The sequence below is a fragment of the Ipomoea triloba genome, chromosome 8, assembly GCF_003576645.1.
Source record: "Ipomoea triloba cultivar NCNSP0323 chromosome 8, ASM357664v1".
Lineage (NCBI taxonomy): Eukaryota > Viridiplantae > Streptophyta > Magnoliopsida > Solanales > Convolvulaceae > Ipomoea > Ipomoea triloba.
This window is the reverse complement of record NC_044923.1, coordinates 13,594,648-13,614,219: the sequence shown is the minus strand read 5'-3', so window position 1 is coordinate 13,614,219 and position 19,572 is coordinate 13,594,648. Positions and strand designations below refer to the sequence as shown.

Sequence of the window (19,572 nt, the reverse complement as noted above, 5' to 3'; positions counted from 1 at the left end):
CTTTGGGGGTATTTTTATTGATATGGGCCCAAAGGCTGGAGAGCAGTTGATTGAGAGGATCACCTCTAACAACACTTACTGGTACACTGAGGGGGATGATATACCCAAGAAAGAGAAGCCAGCTGGGATGTTTGAAGTTGAAGAGAAGATGGCAATGTAAGCTCAACTGGATTCCATACAGCACATGCTAAAGCAGATAGTACAGGCTCCTACTCAGAGTGTCCAGGCTGTTGCTCAACCTCCACTAGGACCACAGAGTTCTTATGTTCCAAATCCTTATTCTATGCCACAGGTGCCTCTTGCAGCCTGTTGTGCAATTTGTGGTGGCAATCACGCCTCTTAGACATGTTATCTGTTAGACTCTGGTAGCCAAGTCCCTCAGCCTAATGTGGAGCAAGTTGATCTCATTGATTATTCTAGACCACAAGGACAGGGGCAAGGTTATGGGAACTATCAGTAGCAAGGGAGAAATCAGTTTGTTCCCTCTTGGAACAATCAGGGAAATCAAGTGAGGAGTCATCCACTAGGTTTTCAAGGTAATCAAGGGAACAGAGGTGGCAATCAAGGAACTCAGTGGAGAAATAATTAGAATCCAAACCAAGGGCAGTTCCAACAAGGGAATCATAATTTCGGGAACACTCAGGGTAAAGGTTTCTCTAGACCATCTCAGGATGTTGATGTGCAGACTCTCATGAACCACATGATGGCTCAGACGACTCAGATGAACAAGTTGCAGGCAACCATAGAGTCTCAACAAGCATTGATAGAGAGCCTCACGGCTCAACAGCAAAGAGGTAGTAATCAGTTGCCTAATCGAGCCTCATCCTCGAATGGTAGACTGCCAACAAGCACAGAGAATCCAAGGCACCAAGTGAATGCAATCACCACTAGAAGCGGATTAGCTTTGAAGGATCCCCCTTTTCCTTCGAATGATCCAGTGCTTGGGAAAGCTGATAAGAAGGATGAGGGCATTCAGGTTGAGGATGTTCCTGATGAGAGTGAGGAGGAGTCTGTGGTGCAGAGAGATAGTTTTGAGGGGAAAGCTCCTGAGCAGGATGAGAGTGTCCCTAGCAAGAAACCTGGGAGGAACAAGAAGGCAGGTGACTCAGTTGTACCTTGCAACCTGTTACCATATCTATAGAGGTTGTGGAGATCAAAGGAGTCCGATAGAGAGAGCAAGTTCTATAAGATGTTAGATAAGTTGGAGATATCCATGCCTTTTGTTGAAGCAGTGACTCAGATTCCATCGTACAAGAAGTTTCTGAAGAATATCTTAGACAATAAGAAAAAGCCCGAGAAGAGTGCGGTGGTGGATCTGAGCGAGGGAGCATTGACCTGTGCAGTTCTTCAACATAAACTGCCTCCTAAACTGAAAGATCCAGGTAGTTTTGCCATTCCTTGCATCATTGGTGGTTTTGTAGTCGGTGGTGCCCTGTGTGATTTGGGTGCCAATATTAGCCTTATGCCATATTCTCTATGCAAGAGGCTCAATCTGGGCACACCAAAGCCTACTTCCATGACCTTACAGATGGCGGATCGTTCCATTAAGCGGCCAGTGGGGATTCTTGAGGATGTCCCGGTCATGATTGATCAGTATTTTATACCGGGAGATTTCGTTGTGCTAGATATAGAGGAGGATGCCAAGGTTCCTATTATACTTGGTAGGCCTTTTATAGCTACTATTGATGCTCTAATTGATGTGAGGAGAGGAAAACTCGTGATGGAAGTGGTTGAGAACAAGATCGAGTTCGACATATTCAAAATGACAAAACACCAGCCCTCGTATGTTGATGAATGTTACTTGATAGATAGGCTGAGAGAGTGCACTGATGAAAGTAGAAAGATTGAGTTAGGGGACTTGCATGTCTCCCCTATTGATCCTGACCCTCCTGAAAAGTCATGTGTGCTGAAACGAAGGAAAAAGTTCTTTGGTCCTGATGATTTCTACAAAAGATGGATGAGGGAGCTGTCTAAGTTCAAGAGGCCACCAGATCGTGTGGTTCCCAATCCCACCTGATATCCATAAGGTTGAGTCGAGCTAACGACAGTAAACTCAGCGCTTCATGGGAGGCACCTCATGCTATCCTTTACTTTTTGCACTTTATTTTACTACACTTTTCTTTTTATTTTAGTTCGGAGTAGAGTTAGGAGTTTTTCTTTGTTTACGGGGTGTTCCTTGGGTTATTTTTGGTGTGAGATTTGCACTATTTACTTTTGAGAGAGTGGGGAATAGTTAGATTTAAAGGCTTAGAAGTGCTTTAGGGAATATTTTGGACTAACTTGCAGGTGAAACCGAGGTTGGGCGCGAAACGAACAGAAGTGCAAAAAGAGAGCTCTGGATCACGGCCAGGCTCACGCCCGTGACCCCAGCCGTGATGCCTGGGCGTCGATTCCAGTAGCCACAGAGCAGAATAGGGCTCTGGGTCACGGGCCACGTCCCGGCCGTGACAGCCGCCCAGAAATTCCAGTACGTACAGGCCTATTGAGGGCTCTAGGTCACGGCCCGCATCCTGGCCGTGACCCTGCCCGTGATGAACTCCATGAAATTCCAGTGCTGAGAGCGCTTTTGAGGCCTCTGGGTCACGGGCCACATCCCGGCCGTAACCCAGGCCGTGGTGAAATTCCATAATTCCAGTGTGTAACAACAGTTTAGAGGCCTTTGGGTCACGGGCCACGTCCCGTCCGTGACACCGAACCGTTTTAAAAAAAAACGTATTGCTTTCTAGTTCGTTTTTCTCTTTGCTTTAGTTCGTGGGGCTTTGGTTGTCCGTTAGGGACGATGTCCAGACTAAGTGTGGGGGTGCTATTTCTGATAAACTGGTTAAAAATTGAAATTTTTGATGAACTTTGCTTGAAGGATTCAATTTGCAGCTTAGGGTAGTATGCTGTCCTTGTGTTGTGGCTGTGACCACTTTCCTTTCTGCTGGTTTGTGGTTTGTTTGGTGGTACTTGTGCAGCCTAGCTTGTCAGGGATAATTCAAGGTTGAGATTGTGTTTAATTCAGTCTCTTGCCAATAATTGGGTTAACCTCTAACCTAAATGTTTCCCATGTGTGTTATGCATTGCTAGTAAAGGCTTATGTGAGATTCCGGTGATACCTGTTCTGTCATAGCTTGTCTCAGTGCTCTCATAGTGAAGTCTAGAATTTGCATGCTTTGAAGTGATTTAGGCCATTGTTGTTAGCCCAAGCCTTTAAACCTACCCTGTGTTACGATTGTTTTTCCCTTTGAGCCTTGTTTTTGTTTAATAAGTGCAAAGCACTTAACCCCGTTCTTTGTATTGTTTTTCTTGTTTAGCCCTATCATTTAACCCTTAGCCTTTAGCCATATATTTTCCATTCACCCTTAGAGAGAATGTAGCATTTGTTCTTTAATTTAGAGGAGATTTCCCTTTTTGAGCTTATTTTTGATAGAGTTATTCCTGTTATCTTTGTTCTAGTGTGGGGGTGTGGTGAAGGAATTGATTGGTTGTTTGAATTGAAGGAAAGAAAGTGTCTGTTGGTTGAAAAAAAAAAATTTGTTGTTAAGGAAAAGTTTGAAAAAGAAGGTTGAAAGTGAAGAAAAGGTTGTGAAAAGAAAGAAAAAGAAGGATGAATAAAAGTGCAAGTCAAGTTGCTAGAATAATTGTCCTCATCCCCACTAGTTTAGAATACTCTTGTGTTTCCAATTATGTTTTGCTCTCTTAATTCATATTCTCCATGTCTCCTCTAGGTTTAGTTGTGAATAGGTGTGAAATTCTCTTTCTTTTGTGCATTTTTCCATACCCTTTCTTTGTTTAGCCACTCACCCTTAGCCCCATTACAAGCCAAATAAAGACCTATTTGATCTTAGCATGCAGTTTTAGAGTGATCTATGTGAGTATGAAGGGCATGTCTATGGGAGTTCATCTTAAGCCAAGTCTTGCATAATCTCAACTAAGTACATGTGCATACAGGGTTCTAATCTACCTAATTTCAGGTGCCCGGTTATTGGCCTGAGAGGGGAACTCACTTGTGATTCTGAGATGATTCTTGAAGCAGGTTAGGTTGTACAAGTTGGTTGGTGGAATGATTGGTTGAGCAGGAAGGAAGTGTGATCAGTTACAATGCCTGGAGGGTGGATTATCCTAGGTAATTGCTTGAGGACAAGCAAAAGTTCTTGTGTGGGGGAGTTGATACACATGATTTTATACCTTTATTGGCCCCACGGTTAAGGAGTTTTTGTTGCTTATTTCCTTTACCTTGATACATTTAAGGCTCGTTTGTGTGTTACATTTGATCAATCTTAGTTTATTCACAAATGAGGAGCAAAGGAAGGATTTTCGGTCATCTCGGACTAGTTTTCGAGACATAAGGAATCTACCCCGGGACGGAAAGGAGCAACGGAGCACGAATGGAGTCAGAAGAGGACCAGGGGGTCGCATCACGGCCAGCCTCACGGCCGTGATACCGGCCGTGATTCCCACCGCGGACAGCAGCTGGCCACGCCACATCACGGCCCCGATCCCGGCCATGATGGTGGCCGTGACCCGGCTACTGTCCAGTATATATTCTGCGTTTTCTGATATTTTGGGGATGCCGAGCCCTAGTTTAGTTTAGTGCAATTTTTCCCTTCTTTAGAGTTCTCTATAGCATAGAATAGAGAAGATTTACATCATTGAATTCGGTTACAAGCTTGGAATCATTGTTTGGATTGGACTTCCTCTCAAGAATTTTTAGTAAAGTTTTCATTTTTATTCTTTAATTTTGCAGCTATGATTTCAATCTTTAATTCTTGTTTTGCTGTGTTTACTTCAATCATGCGTGAGTAATTCGCCTATGGGTTTGGATTAGGGGTCCATTGTTAATCTTGATGTTCAATTTGTGATTATTGCATAAAGGGATTGAATCTTTTACCTAGGGTTTATGTTGATTTGGGGATTTTCTTTCTACTTGTTATTGATTGATGGCCACAATTAATTGCTAGTCTAGGAGAGGGATTCATTACAACGAAAGTTGGATGGAGACCTCGAGCCTTACCAATTTCAAACTAATTTTCCTACTATGAGAATAGGGGTAATTTTGGGGGCTTATAATGCTTAGGTGCTTAAGGTTATGATTGATGCATCACGACAGTGGGGCAATTGTAGCCTGATTCTGTTTATTGATTACGAAAGTAGCTGAATTGAATTCTTATGTGCATTGCCCGTAAATCCCTAGGTTAATTATTCTTTCCCTAATTCTGAGATTGTTAGAACATCAAGATTACAATTCCCCTAATATGACCCATTCCCTTATCATACAGTTAATTCATTAGCAAATTTATTTCTTTTATTTTTCATCATTCAGTTATTAGTTGCTTGGATTCTAGTTGATTCACAAACTCTAGTGCCTAGTACTCTTAATTCATACAATTACGTGCCATAACCCCAATCCTCAGCGGAACGACAATTCACACCCATATTTTCACTCCCATTTATACATCATCAGGTATTTTGCTATTTAAGCACTTCATGTAAAGTAGAGGTAGGCACTCACCACAGAATAATTGTGAAATTTTATTTATTTTCTTCTCTAAAATTTACTCTGTTACTCCATCTATCTCTTCAAGTCCACCTTCAGATTCTTACTTCTTCTCTCTTTATATTCCCGTTGTCAAAGCATAATTGCTTCATGTTCTGCTATCTTGTTAGAGAATGTTTTTCTTGTAGATTAATATACAATTGAATGTGTTGTGTGTATATATATTTGTTCTTAATGGTTTTTTAGCTTACTATAGCACTTTAGACTTGATAGGATGATGACACACACACAACTCTCAATTCTCTACCTTGTATTGTTGTCTCATTTGTCATTCTGCACAATGCTACAATAATGCTTTGCTTTAATATGATGTTTTCAATAGGGCTGCATTTGTTTGGGTATATTTGATGGCAACGTAAACCCTCTTTAATATGATGTTTTGAATAGGGTGGCATTCACTGTGTATATTTGGTGGCAATGTAAATCCTGATATCACATGAATAGAAGATTGGTGATAATATAAATAAATAAACAAGCAAGAACATGGAACTTGCTTGTTTCTCTTTTTTTGTAAAGATTTGATAGAAGGGATTTTGAGAGAGCTAGAGAAGAGACAAATGACTACTAATTTGGTGGTATTTGGTGTGAATTTGGGGAGGAAGAAGTGAGGTGGCGCATTTTTTGAGGGAAGACTGGAAACTCAAAAGCAGTCAGTAGAGCGTTTTTTAGACGAACCAAATTCACTTCTTCCAGTAGTGTCAAGCTGTTATTGATAACCCCTAAAAGGCCTGTTTTTTATCTATGTTTTGATGTCAACCAATTTCAAGGGTTTAGAAAGTGTCCATTGATAGAAACAAACTATTCTCCATCTCTGCTTTGATTCATATGTATATATTTGTTTAGGGTATGTATGATTTCTATTATTGATTTTTGGTGAGTTGAGGTGATATCCACCATCTGCGATGAACACAGCCTCCTCCAAACAACCATCCATGCACTCCGATGACTGCTCAGACTCCAGCTCAATTATATGCTAATGAGAAATTACTCTTATCTGCTACTGCAATAGTACTGTACTTCCGTGGCTGCAAGACCTGCCACTAACGACGTCAACCTGCGACAACTATTAGGAGGACGACGGCACCACTCCAGGCCTGCAACCTGCGAATGATAGGACTCGCGGTGAGGATGCGCTTTAATTGCTTGAATTATTTGTGCTTTACTATCTTGTTGTTTGTAGTTTGCCTTGTGGCTATTGTAAGTTCTTAATCGCTATTAAATAAGTTACTTCATTTTGGATTTGCTAAAGAGCCTGATTTAGACTAAGAATAAGAAGTTGGGCGTCTATTGATGCGAAACGATGGGTAGCATCGTATGCGTCTAGATAATCAGAATATTGGGCGACTCAATGAAGAAGACTAATCTACTCGTGGCTTGAAGTCATCGGTAGTAGTCTACGTTCCCCGGGATTGACATCTTCGTGTGTGTAGCATCGTCTGCAAGGTCTTCATCAACCTCAAGACTTGAAGGATAAATTTCGTGCAGCTGAAGTTCGATGTGAGACGAAGAAAACGATTGGAGCTAGAGGACTGAAGACTCGAAGACCCTCGGCGGTGAGGGAACGGCAAGAGCAGATGCTGACGCATCCAGAAAGAGTTAACGCACGCCAAGTAGGAGCTTTCGAATCAGTGATGAAGTGTCTCGTGCCTGGGTGATCCGCAAGTGTACTGGTGGTATAGGTTGACGGAAGGAGGGATTCCGCTGGGTGGCCCCGTTCTTTCTCACGAAAGGGAACGGCGGACCACGGCGTTCCGCCGAGGTGTTCCGTCAGTTGTGGCGGTCCAGTGTGTTCTGCCAGGTTGTTCCTTCAGTTCATTTCTTAGTTCTGTACCAGTGATTGTTTTGTGGTCTATTGACTCTGTTGTTCCACCTTTGATTCTGGAATATATTCTGAATGTGTTGTTGAGTATATAAGTATATTACCTTGCCTATTGAGTATTGATTCATGACACTTGGTCAATTATATTAGATTATTGGTGGAGTATTGTTTTTTTATTCTTTGGGTATTGTTCTGAGCATGTCCTATGTCCATGTTCTGAATCTGAGTATTGTTGTTATGAGTATTTCGTTGGGAATGAGTATGAGTTTGGTGTCTTGAGACCTTGAGTCCTTGTGAGTAATTCTTTGGCTTCTTGATTCTTGTGTACTCTTTGGGAGGTGGTTAATTGAGATATGACTCGACTTGTATTTGTTGTTATGAGAGGAATTGTATGGGTTTTGTGCTTATGTGGTAATGGTCTTCGTGCCTCTGTGGTAATGGGCTTTAAACCTCTGTGGTTGGGCAGTATGCCTCTGTGGTAATGGGCTTTATGCCTCTATGGTTGGGCTTTATGCCTCTATGGTCGGGCTTTATGCCTCTGTGTGGTGACATGGGTGTGATGATTTGGTATTATGGTTTGGTGGTTGTTGTGTGGATCTTATCCTATGTACCTTGGTTTGGAATCACTCTAAGGAGTGATGTGAGGTTGTGATTGGTTGGTTTCACTTGAGTTATTTAGTTGGGGTTGTGCTTTGGTTGAGTATCTAATTATAGAACTGTTGTATTGTTGTTTTATCCTTTGTTCGTGGATTCGTTTGAAGTGTCCTTGGTTTGTGATTCATTCAGCCTGTTGTTGTTGAATCATCAGGTTTTAAATAAGGAATAGTTTCGTTGGTGCATATATTCTATATGCGTGTGTAAAACCTATTTACAACCTATGCTATACTATGTATTTCTCACGAGTGTGAGTGGTTGATTGCTTAGCATTTCTTTGCTAATATTTCTATCTGTTTTTCAGGTACGGAGTAGAATGAGCCGTGAGAGCGCTAGCAATAGATCTACTTCGCCCTATGCCTAGTCTAGTGATCTGTTTGGTTGGTTTAGACATTTCAGGCCTACGCGCCTTAGACTCTGATTATGTATTGACTTATACAGTTATGTTTACTTTTGATGGATTAGATTGTGGATTTTGGCCTTAGCATCTAGGTGTTGACTTACCTATATGTAGCATGACACCCTTTGAGTATTATTATTGCTTCCGCTTTATTCTGTCTTGGTTCTGAGATTTGCTAGCTTTTATATTAAGTATTTGTCTATCTCATCGTGAAAATTTAGGGTGTCACAGTATACCTCTGTGTGGTTGGGCTTTGTGCCTCTGCGGTAATGGGCTTTATGCCTCTGTGGTTGGGCACCGTGTGTCTCTTGGTAACGGGCTTTTACGCCTCTGTGATTGGGCATTGTTTGCCTCTGTGGTGTGGTATTGGTAATATGGTTTGGTGATTGTGGTTTGGGTTTTATCCTATGTACCTTGGTTTGGGGTCACTGTTGAACTTATGCCTTGGATGAGTATCTTATTATAGAACTGTTGTATTATGGATTCGTTCCTTGGTATTGGATTCACTTGGAAGTGTCTTTGGTTTGTGATTCATTAAGCATGTTGTTGTTGAGTCATCTGGTTTTTAAATAAAGAACAGTTTCGTTGGCGTGTATATTCCATAGCGTGTGTAAATCTATTTACAACCTATGCTATACTACGTATTTCTCACGAGTGTGAGTGGTTGATTACTTAGCATTCCTTTGCTAATATTTCTACTTGTTTTCCAGGTATAGAGTAGATTGAGCCGTGAGAGCGCTAGCAATAGATCTACTTCGCCTTATGAGTAGCTTAGTGGTTTGTTGGTTTGATTAGACATTTCAGGCCTGTGCACCTTAAACTCTGGTTATGTATTGACTTATGCAGTTATGTTTACTTTTGAGGATTGATGGATTAGATTGTGGATTTTGCCTTAGCATCTAGGTGCTGATTTACCTAGATGTGGCGTGACACCCTCTGAGTATTAGTATTGCTTCCGCTTAAATATACCTTGGTTCTGAGATTTGCTAGCTTCTACATTAAGTTTCTTGTCTATCTCAACGTGAAAATTTAGGAGTGTTACACAGCTGTTATAAATACTAAATAGAAAGATTATTTCATAGATGGGTGGTTGAGACTACAAAGATTGATCCACAAATTAAGGCTGATTGAGCTGAAAAGAAAACTTGACGAAGTCTACCTTTGATTTAAGTTGTAAGTCTCGCAAGAGAATATGGGCACGTATTCACTTTGATCAAAGTGCGGAGTGTGATGTGCTGCTGTTGAGGGGGAGCCTTAGCACAAGTCTATCTTGACAACTCTTCAAGGCAGAACTCGAGGGATGGTGATTTGAAGAATATTCGAGAGTTCTCCGCGTGCAGTCAATAAACATTGTCGGTACAATCTTTTACATTGATTCAATGAGGAGTTGGGCAAATCAGAGTGATGCCCCCCAGACATAGGAACTACATTCTGAACTGGGTTAACAAATTCCTTCGAGTCATTACTGCTTTTATGTCTTTTATATTCCTTGCAATTTGAACACTGAACTACGAACTGAACCATCTTAACTATAGTTCACTTTTGTTCTCAAATGCAAATTGATTAGTCTGATCCTACGGAACTTAGTAAATAGGTTTACTCCGTAAGAACACGGCTAAGCGCATCTAGGAGTATTGAAATTAAGCGCATTTTCACCTTCCTTCATGGAGATTTAGATGAGGAGGTATAAATGGTCCTCCCTCCTGGGTTTCAAAGTGACAAGCCAAGCAAGTATGCAGGTTGATAAGATCACTCTATGGGCTTAAGCAAGCTAGAAAACAATGGAATGCCAAGTTGACTGCTGGTTTATTAAACATTGGTTTCACACAGGCTAAAGTTGATCCTTATCTATTTACTAAGGATAATGGTAAATATTTCCTTGCCCTCCTTGTCTATGTAGATGATATTATTGTGGCTAGTAGTGAACTAGAGTAGATAACTGATTTGAAGCAGTTTCTGGATTCCACCTTCAAGATCAAAGATCTTGGCAAACTTAGCTATTTTTTGGAAATATAAGTTGCTAGATCATCTTATGGGCTTAACCTTTGCCAGAGAAAATATATGTTGGACATCTTACAAGAATGTGATTTTCTAGAACCCAAACCTATGGATACTTCAATAATCCCAGGATAAAAACTTATGCACAATGATGGTCCTCTACTTGAATATGTTGGTGGGTATAGAAGGCTCGTTGGTAAATTACTCTATTTGACACCCACCCGACCTCATATTGCATATGCACTGTAGCAATTGAGTTAATTCATTTATGCTCCTACTGAAAAGCATCTAGCAGTGGCTCATAGAGTGTTTAGGTATTTGAAAGGTGCACCAGGAAAAATGCATCTTTTATCCCTCAAGTTCAGAACTACATTTACAAGCTTTTAATAGCTCCGATTGGGCAGCCTGTTCTGAAACTAGAAAGTCCATTTCAGGCTTTTATATTTTACTTGGGAAGTCTCTCATCTCCTAGAAAGTAAAGAAGCACCTTACAGTTTCTCATTCCTCATCTGAAACTGAGTATAGGTCTTTGGCTATAACAGACTTAACAGTGTGCGAACTACAATGGTTGTGGTACTTGCTGAATAATTTGCACGTTATTCTTGACAAGCATGCAATTGTTTTTTTGTGATTATAATTCAGTTGTAGCCATTGATGAAAACTTTGTGTTTCATGAAAGAACGAAACACATTGAAATCGATTGTCATATCGTTCACCAAAAGGTTCAACAAGGTCTTATTAAGCCCTTGTCTATTTCTTCTGCAAATCAGATTGCTGATGGATTAACTAAACCACTGCCTTTTTCTCAGTTTGACAAGTTTACTTCTAAACTGGGCCTCAAAAATCTATATGCTCTAGCTTACAGGGGGTATCAAAGTATAAAATGTAGCATACAATTGAGCACAAGGAATAGAAAGTCTTTTCCATTATTTGTAGTTTGTTGAGAGCAGTTACTTTGTGGTAGCTTGTATATAAAGGCTATAGCTGAGCAAAGTTTTATCACTTTCATCTTTTCTCTTTGTAATGTCTTTTCCATTCTCATATAATAAAAGCTCTTTGCATTTTCTTCCTCATTATGCTGAAAAATCCAATGACCTTTACTGAGTTCTGAAAACGTGTCAAATCTTCACTTGCCATCTTCTATTAATGAGTTGTTTGCATTTTTGGATGATGTTAGACAATATATTCTACTTCTCCCATTTTAGCTGTTAGGAACCCCGAGTTGTTGATTTTGATGATACCAACTATCCGAGGAGACCCATAACTTTTATCTTGTCTTTAGAATAGGTTTATGTTTTGTATCTTAGTCTTACAAGTTAACCGAATCCTTATTAAAATCTATTCATTAAGGATCCGAGTCCTATATACCGAAGACTTGAAGACTCCAACCGAAGAGTGAAGTACCGAGGAGTTGAAGTTCTAAAGTAATGAAGACTTGAAGAACCGAAGACTAGGATCATAGGCCGAAACATGGAAGGGCCAAGCTTTTATGACCGAGTAATCAAGAGTGTGATTGTCTCGAGGAGATTAAGAGGAATGATAAGGTCAATCATTCTCGCACAACCAAGGCAAAGACATTCTCTGATAAGTTGTCTTATCTACTGCCTTGAGAATGGGTATAACTGAATGTCATTTTGGGTCCTATGCAACGATCCCAATGAGCATTTAATGATTGTCAACTTTTTAAGAGACAAAAGACAAATTGTCCTTGCACAAAAGTGGACAAACGGCTAGTAAGTACTGACATTCTGAAAAAGATGAAAACACTACCCATTGGATATTACACACTGGACAATAGGTTTTGAATTTCATTTTCCCTCCAACGGATCTGAAATTCCACCTATAAATACCCTTGTCCCATCTCACCTTGACAAGGTTCAAAAAAAAAAACGCAAAATATTGTCTATCAAGTGAAAAACTCTCAGTGTGATATTCATAAGCTTACAAGTGATATTCAGACTTCTTTGGAAATTCTTGTGTGATTAAAGAGATTTTCAAGAACACTAATCACAAGGATTTCAAGTTGGAGAATCATCACAATCTTTCAACCATCTCTACAAGTGAAGTAGAAACAGGCGGAGTAAACTTGGAAGAAGTTGAAAAACCTACAACGACAAGGCTGTCAGGCTTAGTGGTCAAAGGAGCTTGTTGTAACGAAGATCTACTATACTAATAAGAGCCAAAGAGAGTTAGACCTAAAATGGGTAGAAAAAATGGCGGTCAAATTATTTAATCAAATGGATAGTTCAGGTGAATTATTTAATCAAATAGATGGTTAAGATAATTCAGATTAATATTATTAATAGAGATTACCTAATTTAACCTTACTTTTATGATTATCCGTTAAGTTTTCCGTTAAATATTCTCTTCTCCGTTAATATTCCGTTAACTTTTAACTTACCCATTAATTTCTATAAGAAAGGTCTTAGGTTCAAACCTCATCTCAATCAAATTTGGCATAATTAAGTTTCTCACTATATTTTACTCTTATTAAATTAAATAAATTAGTAGTTACAACAAAAAATGATACATATGTATTTCTTTAATTTAGAATTATTTGTCTAACTTTATTTGAAAAAATGATTCATTATCAAAAAATTAAATTAAATAAGAAAAATAATTTCTTTAGTTATATTGTCTTTATTTGCTCTCATGCAAATATTCTTTATATTCAAATTTATCAATTGATATTCATTACATTGTCCGTTATCTTATTTTTACAATATCTCGTAATTAAATACTCCGTATCAAAGTTATAGTACAAAATAATGTTATATATTTATTTACCAAGTATTTTATTAATACTATGAAAAAAAATTTAAAATAATTTGAAGCTGATTATATTAACTACTTGGGGATTGGTTGACAAAGAGAGTACTCAAATAATAACCCAACAAATTGAAGCAGAATCACTCTATTTTACTCTTATTGAATTAAATAAATTAGTAGTTACACAAAAAAATGATACATATGTATTTCTTTAATAACATGAAAAAAATAAAAAAGAATAGTTTGAAACCAATCATATTAACTACTTGGGGGATTTGTTGACAATGAAAGTACTCAAATAACCAATTACCCAGCAAATTGAAGCGAGAAACTACCTTTTAATATCTTTGGAATACATAATATTTTAAATTTTAAAATTTTTATTAATTTATTTATTCTTTTTTCTTAAACTATGGATTTATTTATCCACAATAACTAATTCAACAATAATGGTTGAACCAAATGAACCCCAAGCAGAACACCTAAAGGAAAGTCCATAGCTCCTATATCATAATCTCATTGCATAACGTTGTCATTTATGCTACCAACAATAACCGAATTGCAAATAACACACTACCAACAAAAAGGAAGAGAACAAATAGTAAAGATGAAGACAATGACAATGTTACTCAAAAGAGAATTAAGAACACTTAGAAAAATTCAAATTAAAAGTAGTATTTATTTAGACTATTATTTTTAGACCAAATATTTAGACTATCGATTTTACAAGGTTGCAAACATTTATTTTAATAATAATTATAATGAATTTTCTATATGATCCAGGATTCATATACTTTGAGTTAGATATTTAAATAAAAAAATTCAACATTCAATTACCCATGTATAAACTTCTCCTATATAATCTTGCATTGATATACTTTCAAATATTTATTTAAATATAAGCATTGGGCATTAACCCATTTGCGCAATGCGCGTATAAAACTAGTTGTACTATAAAGGGGAATATAGTGCAAACCTTCACGAGTTGTGAAGAAGAGTGGAGTAGGCTTAGTTAACAGCCGAACCACTATAAAAACTCTCTCTCTCTCTATCTCTCATCTATTTATTTTACGTTTTGCATTGCATATATCACTCAAACATAATACATTTTACAAGAAAAACCTAAGTGCAAAGTAAAGCTAAAATTTGATATAACCTTTCCGCTGCGTTATCTCTTTAAAAGAAAAAGTTTTCAAAAACCTCTTGTGAGTCTATTCAACCCCCCTTCTAGACTCACATTGTTACCACCAGGACCAACATTAGTCATTTTATTTCTCTGTTTCCTGTGGCACATCCAGGGAAGTTTGCGTGAACTTCCTCCTCGTCGATACGTTCCGTTTCGACCGCTTTGAGGGGTGTGTCTCAACAATCCGCCATTCTTCCCAAAAGTTGGTATCTCTTCCATTCCTAGTAACATGCCTCATGCCTCTGTTTAGCATATTCACCCCGCAACAATATCTTTCCATGCATTGGAAGGTACCTTCTTCATGGTAATCTTATTAATATTACACGCACCTCCCACGTATTCATTTCTAATGACCCTCGACCAGAGGGGGCTCTTCATATCTGTCAAAATTCTGCACCCGAGCTTTGCGAGGAAAGCCGTATTCTTATCTCGTGTGGAAGTTGAATGAGGCGGAGTAAAGTCGGTTGAGTTGAAAAACCTAGACACTCAAGGCCGGCTCTGTATTCAAGGGTTGAGTGGTCCTCTTTGTACTAAGGGATATATAGTGGAAAACCTTTTTAGAAGTTCCCAGGAGAAGAGTGGAGTAGGTTGAGTTGGCTGAACCACTATAAATCTCTCTCTCTATTTACTTACTATTTTTATTGCATATCATCATAACGATCAAACCTAATAATTTTTACAAAAACAAATCTACGTGCAAACTTTAAAAAGGATTAAGATATATTTCCATTGTGCATTCTTAAAGAGTCGTTGAAGTTACCTCTCGATTACTTGAACGAAACGAAGTTTACAAAAATCTTACAAGTCTATAATAATTTGACGACCACGTGTTTTTTTATGAGATTTTTTTTTAATCGTAAATACCACCACGATCACACTGAAATATAATTGTAGAAATTTTTTCGAGACCTTTTGATCATAATAACATATTCGAGAACTCGGCCTCTCTTTAAACCCATTTAATTAAATCTTCGCGGACATAAACGCCTAAAAAAAGGTATTGGAATTAAAAATATTATTTTAATAATATTAAATTAAAGGGAAAATGGCATCTTTAGTCCCTGGGTTATTACCATAGTACAAACTCAGTCCCTAGGTTATAACCGTATCCGAGTTTAGTCTCTAAGTTATGACCTAAGTGGCGTTTTTAGTCCCTGGCGTTAATGTTGTATTGACAGTGTTAATTTAAGGGGTAAAAAAGTAAAATATTAAATAAATTACCCATTTTTTTTATTAGAACCCATTCCCCCCAAAATAAAATGCATTCCCATGTTTTTGAGATAACAATCAGCGTGTTCCCACTTCCCCCAAATTTATGAAACCTAATTGCAATCTAAGAAGAAGAATTCAAAGCTTAAGCGAGGAAGGAAGCGTACTTCGTAGTTCAGAGGAAGAACAAATCCTACACTACAATGACTTCTAGAGTTTTGTTGGGCACAAATCAACCACCCACTAGTAAGTGTTTTTGTAAAATCAGAGTTTTAATAACTTTTGAGTTTGTTTTTTTATGTGTGAATGTACTGGGTCCATGTTTCAATTTTTGTGTTTATGTGAATCAGTGAATGGTTTTGAGTTTGTTTGTTTTTTTCTTTTTTTTATGTGTGAATGAACTGGGTCCATGTTTCAATTTTTGTGTTTATGTGATCAGTGAAGGTGTGGTCATATGAGGGGGGATGATTATTCTTTTATTACTAAAGCAATTTTTTTCTGTAAAGCAATGTATGTATGTCTGCCAAAAGAAAAACAATTTGGAGAAAGCAAGTTAAGCAATTTGTAATGGTTTCTTTCAGTTGAAGAGCAGAATGTGGCTAAAGAGGGTGATTTTGATTGGCTAGATGAAGATGGTGATTTGGAGTTACATTGGGATGATGAAGTTGATGATGTTAATGTAAAAAATACAGATGAACTAGTTAAATGGCGTGAAATTGAGATATCAACTTCTGTGGGAGAAGATTTTTCAGAGGCTATTAGTGATGTATTAAATCAAATTGATCTAGAAGGGGAGAAAGACTTTGTGGAATCAGAAGATGAGCTTAAGAGTATTGGGTCAAGCTCAGATATTGAAGGTGAAAATAGCTTGTTGGTTTATAAGGAAGGGGATGAGAAAAAGCATGGTTTCCACTACAAAGTTGGCATGATTTTCAGCAGCAACTCTCAATTTAAATGGGTTGTAGAAGTGCATGAAGCCGTTAACAACAAATCAATTAAGTTCACTAAGAATGACAAGAGGAGAGTGCAAGCAAAATGTAGAGTAAACCATTGCAATTGGGCCATTTTTGCTTCAAGGAGTAACCCAAGTTGTCCATTTACCATAAAGTCATTTGGTAAACATACTTGTGGAGCACAACAAAAGAACAAAACTATAAATTCAAGGTTTTTGTCTAAATATTATAAGGAGGAATTCAAAGATAATGAAAATTGGGGTAGGAGGGAATTCCAAAAGAAAGTGAAAAGGACATTTAGATGTAATGTGTCTAAGTATCAATCTTATAGAGCAAGGAGAAATGCCAAGAAATCATTAATTGGAACTCAATCAGAGCAGTTTAACATGTTATGGGATTATTGTGAAGAGCTTAGAATAAGCAATCCAGGTACAACTGTAATGATGAAGTTGGACACAACTGATAGGGAAGGTAGTAGGTGCAGATTCCTCAGATTATATGTCTGTTTTGCAGCATGTAAACAAGGCTTTTTGGCTGGATGTAGGCAATTGATAGGAATTGATGGTTGCCACTTGAAGGGGTTCCAAAAAGGAGGGCAACTTCTAGCTGCAGTAGGAGTAGATGCTAACAATTGCATGTTTCCAATAGCATTTGCAGTTGTAGAAAGTGAAGCAAAAGAGACATGGAAATGGTTTCTTCAATTCCTTGCATCTGATTTGGAAATTCATAATAACCCTTATGGCTGGACATTAATATCTGACAAGCAAAAAGGATTGGTTCAAGCTGTGGAAGAGGTACTACCTAACGTTTCACATAGGAATTGTGTAAGACATCTTCACCAAAATTTCACCAAAGATGGATTTGGGGGTCAGGTATTGAAGAGAGTATTTTGGGCAGCTTGCAAAGCCACTACACAACCAGAATTTAAACAGCACATTGAGGCAATGCAAGTGTTAAATCCAAAGGCAGCTGAGTGGGTTAGTGAAAGGTCTCCACTCCATTTTTGTCGAGCTTTCTTTGATACATCTACTAAGTCTGACATGTTGTTGAACAATTTGTGTGAGTCATTCAATTCTTCAATCTTGAATGCTAGAGACAAACACATTGTAACCATGGTGGAGTGTTTAAGAATATATCTTATGAAAAGAATGCAACATAATAGGGATACGATGAGGAACAATCATGTGAAGATTTGTCCAAAGATTGTAAAAATCATTGAACAAAACAAGGAGAAAATATGTGGCTACATTGCTTATAAGTCAAATGATGAATGGTGGCAAGTTGAGGATGATGATTTGAAGTTGTTTAGGGTGCACCTAACCACTTCTTCTTGTTCATGTAGAAGATGGGACTTGACAGGCATTCCTTGTGTACACGCAATTTCTGCAATTTTTGAAAATGGTCAAGATCCTATAGAGTATACAAATTGGTTTTATTCAGTGGAGGCTTATTTGAAGAGTTATGAACCAGCTATTATGCCCATCTCTTCTTCAGATCAATGGAGAAAAACAGGAGCACCACCACCCTTGCCTCCGAAATATAAGCCCCAGCCTGGAAGACCTAAAAAGTTAAGAAGGAAAGATCCTATTGAGAAGGAACATGTGCCAACTAAACTTGGAAGGATAGGAGAAAAGAAAAAGTGTGGACTTTGTGGCCAACATGGACACAACAAGAGAAGATGTAAGGCATCCAAAGAGGTAAAAAATCACTTTGTTATACTGCTAAGAATTCACTTTGCTATGTACATTTATTATAAACTTTGAATGTTGAATGGTATGTACATTTATTATAAACTACAACTATATCTAATGTTGAATGGCTTAACCAGCAGCAACAACAAGAACATGTGCAACAACCTTTGAATGTACAAAACAATATGAATGTGGATTCCAGTGTGCAACATCTTGTAGAAATGGTTAGTTGAGATTTCAATAATACATTAAATACATTAAATATGTCATCTAATATGTCTATTTGATTAAATAGGCTATAAGGACATCTCAAGCTCCTCCACTTGATACTGAGAGCACACAAGAAGCAAGTACATCAGCTACAAAAAAAAGAAGTAGGAAACAACTCTACCCCAAGCAAAAACTGAGAAAGCAGTAGGATGGATGATGGCCATCATTTTGTGGTGTTTTGTATATCGAACTAAATGGTTGACTGTGATAGCCTTCTTTTTGTAGTCTTTTGTATATCAAACTAAGGTGCTATCATTGTTTTTGTTTGGAATGTCAGTATAACATGTCAAATATGGTCTACTGTAAGTATAACATTTGCTAACCATGTTTTGCTGAACATCTATTAATATAACTATTTTTTGGATTAATATAACTATTTTTTGGATTAAATTGGAATTCGCCTACTTTACTTCATTTAGTAGTACTGTATACATATGGATTAGTTCAACTTGAAAGCAACTTTAATTTCACTTGAAGAATTTAAGAATTCAAAAGTTGGGGAAGAAGAACACCTTAGATTGTAGAAGAAAGAAGAAATGGATGACGCTGCGTGAGGGTTTGGATTTAGGAAAGGATTAGAATTTTAAATTCCAAATTTACCCTTCAATTATTAATTAATTTTTTCAGTTTTCCGTTAAATCTAACAGAACATTAACACCAGGGACTAAAAACGCCACTTAGGTCATAACTTAGGGACTAAACTCGGATACGGTTATAACCTAGGCACTGAGTCTGCACTATGGTAATAACCCAGGGACTAAAGATGTCATTCTCCCTAAATTAAATAACTATTTAAAAATTTAAAAATAAAAATACTTTAAAAAAAAAAACAAAAACAAAAACAGAAACCCCTCGCCGGCTTGTTTTTCTTTTTCTTTTTTAATGTTTTTATTTTTAAAATTTTAAATAGTTGTTTGGTTTAATTTTATTAAAGTAATATTTCTAATTTCAATACTTTTTTTTAAACTCTAATTTCAATTCTTTTTTTTTTTTGAACTCTAATTTCAATTCTTAATTTTTTGTGTAATTAAATTACATTTGACCATGGTGGTGTAAATAGTCATATTTATACTCTAATTGCTAT

General features: G+C 37.6%; 1 protein-coding gene across 3 annotated transcripts; it reads left to right on the top strand.

Moving 5' to 3' along the window:
- The first annotated feature begins 15,660 nt into the window (after positions 1–15,660).
- Positions 15,661–18,858, top strand: LOC116027130. Of its 3 annotated transcripts, none has more exons than XM_031268561.1 (4): positions 15,661–15,820; positions 16,156–18,224; positions 18,359–18,442; positions 18,514–18,858. In XM_031268561.1, exons 1-4 carry the CDS (start codon positions 15,778–15,780, stop codon positions 18,634–18,636), a joined length of 2,319 nt encoding a protein of 772 aa, XP_031124421.1. In that variant the 5' UTR covers positions 15,661–15,777; the 3' UTR covers positions 18,637–18,858. The 3 variants fall into 3 exon arrangements, with proteins under 3 accessions (XP_031124421.1, XP_031124420.1, XP_031124422.1); XM_031268560.1 differs by having other exon boundaries at positions 18,356–18,442; XM_031268562.1 differs by lacking the exon at positions 18,359–18,442.
- The last annotated feature ends 714 nt before the right edge of the window (positions 18,859–19,572 follow it).